This window comes from Octopus sinensis, linkage group LG2, assembly GCF_006345805.1.
Source record: "Octopus sinensis linkage group LG2, ASM634580v1, whole genome shotgun sequence".
NCBI lineage: Eukaryota > Metazoa > Mollusca > Cephalopoda > Octopoda > Octopodidae > Octopus > Octopus sinensis.
Genome location: NC_042998.1, coordinates 110,247,651 through 110,255,150, shown reverse-complemented (window position 1 = coordinate 110,255,150; position 7,500 = coordinate 110,247,651). Strand labels below are relative to the sequence as shown.

The 7,500-nt window shown below is 38.8% G+C and overlaps 1 protein-coding gene across 7 annotated transcripts in view; it reads left to right on the top strand.

Annotated features, from left to right (window-relative positions):
* The window catches only part of LOC115225598 (putative carbonic anhydrase-like protein 2), a 615,762-nt gene that overhangs the window by 2,758 nt on the left and 605,504 nt on the right, over nt 1-7,500 (top strand). For 5 of the 7 annotated variants that reach the window (XM_036498897.1, XM_036498895.1, XM_036498900.1 and 2 more), the window contains exon 1: nt 3,448-4,276. In XM_036498897.1, the coding sequence (XP_036354790.1) occupies nt 4,180-4,276 (97 nt within the window). In that variant the 5' untranslated portion in view covers nt 3,448-4,179. Of the gene's footprint in view, nt 1-3,443; nt 4,277-7,500 lie in introns of those variants that run through there. The other 2 variants (XM_036498894.1, XM_036498909.1) reach the window with 2 other exon arrangements.

Below are 7,500 nucleotides of genomic sequence, written 5' to 3'. Positions count from 1 at the left end.
CGTACATACCTATATGCCTGATACTCTTACTAAGTACATGCTTAGTTACAGATATTTATTTAGACTTTCGTCTATGTCGATGGTCTTATTTAGTTTTCCTTTTGTGGTTGCTATTCCTGTTAATCTTGCTAACCATTGTAACGTCTTGTATTGTCATTGTCATTGTTGTTGTTGTTCTCGTTGTTGTTGTTGACGCTGTCGCTGTTATTGTGATTTCTTTAGGTAGGTTATTGTAGTAATTCTTATGTCGATGCAAGTTGTCGTTGTCATGGTGATGTTATATCACCATTTAGAATTTTGTTGTTGTTTTTTTTTACTCTTTCCTTGCGTGTTTGTGTTTTTTTGTCTGTTTTTTTTATTTTTTTAACATATATATTTGTATTTAAATTCCGCTCGTAACTCATTCCAGTCCTCATTGCTGCCATCACCATCAACACCACCACCTCCACCACTACTAACTACCAGCAACTCCAATAATAACAAAAAAAAAACAAAAAAACACTAACAACCAACAGCAGCAATACCTATAACAAACAATACTTATACAACTATCGGTACCAGTATCCACCGTCAAAACTAATCCAACATCAACATAAACACGACCAATAAATATTGACAGCAACCTCGCTGCCACCACGGCAACGAAACGCTCACCTGCACCAATATCGACACCCATTATGGCCATGACCAACACCATCAATGACACCAATAGCAACACTACTACCACCACCACCATCAACTGCAACAATAATAACAATAACAGTTCTAATACCAGTCAGCATCAAAAGTAACGTCATTAATAGCATCTAAACTCACACCAATCCCTCTGGCAGGTACCGACAGCTATAAACTATCACCAACAGCACGAAGAGCACTAAACGTTACTTATTCTAACAACAACAACAACGATATTACACCACAGAGAATACCGGACACAAGCTAGAAATAGCAGCCAAATCCCCCCTCAAATTCTCAAATTACACCCTACTGGTTTGAACGGGGAAAAAAAGGCTTACTGGATAATGAAGTCCTAAATGCATTTCGCCTCATAAAAATAATGTGATTGTCAACGGTCGAAATAACTTTGATTTAGAGTGTTGCTGGGTGAAGGCTGACTTGTGGTTGAATAACAATAGCAACAAGAATAACTTCAAATTTAAGTTGTTGTTGTTTTTTTGTTTTTTTTTTCTGTCTTTCTGTATCCGTTCTGCATGTAATTTGGTTCGTGGTGATATTTTAGGCTTATGTGTAAGCAACTAAATGCTTGTATATATGCAAATGAGTGTGCGTGCGTGTGTGTGTGTATGTTTGTGTGTGTGTGTGTGTGTGTGTGTGTGTGTGTGTGTGTGTGTGTGTGCGTGCGTGTGTGCAAATATGTGTCTTCTACATATGCAAGTCCAGAAGTGAGTGTGTGTAGATGCACTTATTAGAGTGGCCAAATGAATTTTTGTATGGGTGTCCAACTGCGAAAGGCGCGCGCGCCTGTGTGTGCGTGCGTGCATGTGCTTGCGCGTAAGCGTGTCTGTGTGCGACGTAGTGTAAGTGTTTAAGTGTGAAAGTTTGTGCAGGGATGCGTGTCGAAGTGAGTGTGTGCAGGTGTACAAGAATAGATGTGCACGAGAGTAAGTTTGTGTGCGTTTGTGCGCGAGCGAGTGAGTGGTGTGTAATAGTGCATATGTGTGCGTTTGTAAGTGTGTGTGTGTGGGTGGGTGGGTGTCTGGGTGTCTGCGTGCAAGTCTCTACAAAAAAGATGTACAAAGCAATATGAACAGGTTGGAGTTAGCTTGCATCTTAGAGAGAGAGAGAGAGAGAGAGAGAGAGAAAGTGTGTGTGTGTGTGTGTGTGGTGTGTGTGTGTGAGTGTGCAAATTATTGTGTATAGTTCTGTATGTGTAAGCGTGGTGTGCGTATGTGTGTGTGCAAAATATTGTGTTTACTTATGTGTGGGTGTGCGAAAGCGTGGTGTGCGTGCAAGTGCGTGTGTGAAAGAGATTTATGTATGGATGTGTAAGTAAATGTAAGCTCGGTGTGTATGTGTGTCTATGTGTATGTGCGTGTGTGTGTGTGTGAATGTCAGTGTGTGTGTGTGAATGTCAGTGTGTGTGTGTGTGTGTGTGTGTGTGTGTGTGTGTGTGTGTGTGTGTGTGTGTGTGTGTGTGTGTGTGTATGCGTGTGTGCAAGTAAGTAAGTTTGGGTAGAAACCGTGCAAGGGGTTTCTTAGCGAGTCTAAACTATTTAATAACTTCCGATCTGGCTATTTGTCCGCCACATAACAGCAGCATCAACAGCTTAAGTACCACCTACAGGACACGAGAGACACCACTAGCAATACTTTGGGTACCACCTACATCAGTAGCATCACCAGTAACACCCCACGTTCCACCCACATCAGGTCACCGGCGCCGCTGCTGTACACCGCATACATAAAGCAATCATAACCACTTACTAGCATCACTTCCACCATTATCACGATAGTGACCACCACCACCACTACCACCGTTCCATCCATGTCCTATCCCAACGACTCATACCATACCCCGCCGGCCACACTACCATTGCCCATAGTCCACCATCGCGTCACCACCATCACCCATACGTGCATCACCGTCATCTAAAATATCCATACTCCGGTCGTTACCACCGTCATCAGCACCACCGCAGCTATTACAGACACCCCTATTACTATAATCGCCACAAGCCCATCACCACCACCACCACCGCCACCACCTCTATCACCGCCACCGCTACCACAACAACCACTGCTACTACCACCGCCGTACCACCATCACCAACAGCCTACTAATTTACGCACCCTTACCATATCCCCAGTACTGCTATCACTATTATTACTAACATTAATAATAATAATAATAAAGCTTTCGTTAACACCACCACTGTTACCATCTGTATTAACATCATCATCATCATCATCATCATCATCACCATCATTGTCATCACCACCACCATTGAAAACGTTAGCAACCACTGGTACCACCACTACTATAATCACTTCGTTACTGCTAACTCATCGTGGCCGCCAAACACGTCTTCAGTCTATCTATCTCACACACACACACACATACATCAGCAAAGACGTGTGTACACACAACACACACACAACACACACCACACACACACACACACGCGCGCAACCCACGCAACACACGCATGCACATACACGCAACACAAGCACACACGCACACTCGCGCACACGTACACACGCCAGCATACGCACGCTTATTTACATATAGACAGAGTGCGGCTCATGCACGCTTGCGCTCACTGACACAGCACATGTGCGCGCACACATACAAGCGTACACACGGATAGAAAGAGAGAGAGAGCGAGAGAGAGAGAGAGAGAGAGAGAGAGAGAGAGAAAGATAAAAAGAGAAGGACACGAACCCATGCACATTTGCGCTCAATGAGACACGCGCGCATTCGCGCACACTTGCGCACACACAGACACACACACACACACCATACGCACACATCTACAGGCAATTCGCTAGCCCCACCATCATTAAGATCACGCCGCAAGCAGCGTCCTCCCTCCTTCCCCGGCAGCAGCCTCATCGCTAACACCGCCGACAAAGACCATCACAACCTCCACCGACATAAACAACATCTAACTACTAATACATCCATTCCTCCCCACCACTACCACCACCACAACCACAACCACAACCATCGCTACAACCACCATTACTAGCACCTCCTCCACAACCATTTTCATACCCTACTCACCACTACCGTACCCATACTTACGATAACCACCGACACCACCACCACCACCACCACCAACACCAACGTCGGTACTATATCCTTCCCGCTGTTACTACAGACCTTATGTATACCACTACCACCACCACCACCACTACCACAACCACCACAACCACCACAACCACCACAACAGCAACAACATTATAATCCCCAATATCTCTACTGTAGTCGCCGCCGTCACCACCTCTACCGAGATAAGCCTACTCTCCATCCACCCACACTACCAATACCACTAGTAACACCACTATAACAAACACCATTACCACTACCACCAGAACACCTTCACCATCACCACCACCACCATCATAGTCATCACTCCGTTGTTCATTTCCTATCAAATCCCATCACATCCGGGTATTTGTTGTGTTTCAGTTGTTATTGTTTTTTGTCAAACGAAAATGTGGAAGAGAACAGGACTAAAGCGTACCGCGCTATTTTACCGGACTTTTACGATTTCGATCCTGAGTCTAGCCGTTCTCTTTTTGGATTTAGCAGGTAAGTGAATCCCACTTCCTTCTCTACCTTTCTTGTTATTTAATTTATTTATTTTTTGCTACTTTCCAACATCCTCAGGGAATACGATGTGACACAGTATCGGTAGACTGACGGATAAGATGTTTTGTGTTGTTAACTTAACTGCGATTATGCCGCGTGTTCTAATCTCACCCAGGTCACCTTTTTCTATCTAAATGTTTGAATGTGTCAAAATATAGTACCTGTCACAACAGTTACCTCCCATCAAATGGTAGAATCGTTGGAGCGCCAGACAAAATACATTGTGCTATTTCTTCCGCTTCTCTATATTCTTATTTCACATACTTCCGTATTGAACTTATACCTTCATACCCTCAAGGGCAGTAAATTAAGACACCGGTACCAGTGACGCCAGAGAAATATTGATGACTAATATAATCGACTAACACCCTTCTCCCACAAGTTCTTGCTTTATGCTTACGTTAGAAAACGTGGTTACTGTAATCAGTGATATTGTCCACTTTGTCTTTCAATCTCCTATGGTATCAATAAAGTTAAGTAACAATCAAGTATCGGTTTCGATTACGTCAAAAAAATCCCCCATCCCTCGTCTATCAGAAAACTATGGTATTCTGGAAATAGTTATCATATAAATGCAAAAAAGGAAAAAGAATTCGGTGCGAATACATAGATATATATATATATATATATATATATATATATATATATATATATATATATATATTAAATATATATATATATAATATGTGTGTGTGTGTTTATATATATATATATATATATATATATATATATGAATGTATATATATATGTATGTATATATATATATATGTATGTATTGATAGAAATGGCAAGACAATAAAAATGAAAGAGACATCGATATTATAACTAGATTATATTTACAGATATATATATATATATATATATATATATATATATATATATTATATATATATACACACACATATATATATATATATACACACCACACACACATATATATATATATATATATATGTGTGTGTGTGTGTGTGTGTGTGTGTGTGAGTGTGTGTGTATGTATGTATATAGTGCCTGTATATAGGTAAAAAATATATACGTATGTGAGTGTGTGTGTGCGTGTGTCCGCGCGTGTATTGTATGCGTGTGCGTGTGCATTCTTTATTTGCTGGTATTACTATAGAAGTGACTCAACGACCAAGTGTTTCGTACTACGGTATGTGGCAAGATAAGCGTGTAAGTGTGTGTTAGAGTATGTATGTGTGTATGTGTGTGAGTATATATATATATATATATATATATATATTATATTATATATTAATACACACACACACATATATATATATGCATATATGTATAAACATAATATATATATATATATATATATATATATATTATATAATATATATATATATATATATATATACATACATACATATATGTATATATATATATAAACATTTTTTTTCATATTGTTTCTAAAGATGCTTTAGTATTATCGTCTAAGTTATTTAACTTTTAGCAACCTCTTCTGGCATGTACGGAGAACATAATCATCATCATCATCGTCATCATCATCATCATTATCTTCTTCTTCTTCTTCTTCTTCTTCTTCTTCTTCTTCTTCTTCTTCTTCTTCTTCTTCTTCTTCTTCTTCTTCTTCTTCTTCTTCTTCTTCTTCTTCTTCTTCTTCTTCTTCATTGATATCATAATTCTTAATTAGTTAATTGAATGCATTTAGTATGAAGTGTTAGATATTTCTTTGTTATAAAAGAGTTATTCAGCTCCTCGTGTTCTGAGTTCAAATCCTCCCGAGATAAGTTTTCGTACTTTCTCCACTTCATGGCTCATAAAATAAAGTATTAGTTATGTGTGTCGTCGTTTTTATCGACAGCACTTCTCTCCTCAAAAGTGATTGTTTCGTGTCTAAATATGAAACCATTATTTTAAAAGCCCTTATTTGGCTCTTTACCTTTCTGAGTGCATATACTATCATCCTGTTTTCATTCCGTGATCGATAAAATAAAGTACAATTCAAGAAGAAAAGACGTGTTAATTGACTAGACCATCAAACTACCAAACTTTTGTGACCTTGTTCATATTTCACAAGCATTTATATAAAAGTCTGCTAGGTTCCTTACCATCAGTACGCAACCTTCACCGATGTCAACTTTGCATTTCCCTCAAATGTCGATAAAATAGTCAAATTTGAAGTCAAATTTGAACTCAAATTTAATCGACGACAATATTCCTAGCTAAGTTTTGGTTTTGCACCTATGTTGGAAACAATAAGTTTCAAATCTTTGTTGGCTATTTAAGGTTTGAGTTCGAATATCTCCGATTTTCATCCTTCTGGGAGCCAAAAAAAAAAAAATAGAGGCATCGATTTAATTGATTCATCCCCGCTCGAAAATCTGTGACCCATTTCGTATGCTAGAAATTATATAGTCAAAAGGGCTGTGAAATGTATAATCCATAGACCATTCTTTTATTATTTTATTTGTTTCAGTCATTTGACTACGGGGCAAGAAATATGATTAAATCTCGCCGGAGTTCATATTGCCTTTCTCGTTTCAGGATCGACAATATAAAGTACCAGTACAATATATTATTCTATTCTAACTCTCTTTCAAAAGTTTGTGGGTCTTCTGAGTATTACTGAATATTTTTAAAAATAAAGCGTGCGATAAATTACTATGTGGCATTTAGATACCATTCTTTGGGTTCTTCATTCAAATCTAGTCAACTTTCTTCCCCTGGAGTCGTTATTATAATTACTAGGATACAATAATTATTATCATTTATTTAGAAACTAATAATTCCACACATAGGTACATCGTTGCAAACTTTAAAGTAGGTAGAAGGAACAGCAAAAGGACCCCCTAAATTACGTAATACACTAAGAAATAAATTAATTTCAGAAATTGAATAAAGTAGCAGTTAGTACTGGCGTTGATTTCATCGATTGTTTCCTCACCATCAAAATGTACGATCATGTGCCCGTCAACGATTCAATTTTGTGGCTTTTTGCGTACTCAGTTTAAATCTTGTCGAGGTCGACTTTGTTTCCGTCATGCAAGAATCGAAGAATGAAATACAAGTGAAGTACCAGAACGATATAATCGATTGTGGCCCTCTCAGATTTGAGGCCTTATGCTTAAGTAGAAATCTTTAATATATTTATTTCGTCGTTGCACTTTCTTCAACAACAAGACCATTTGGAACAA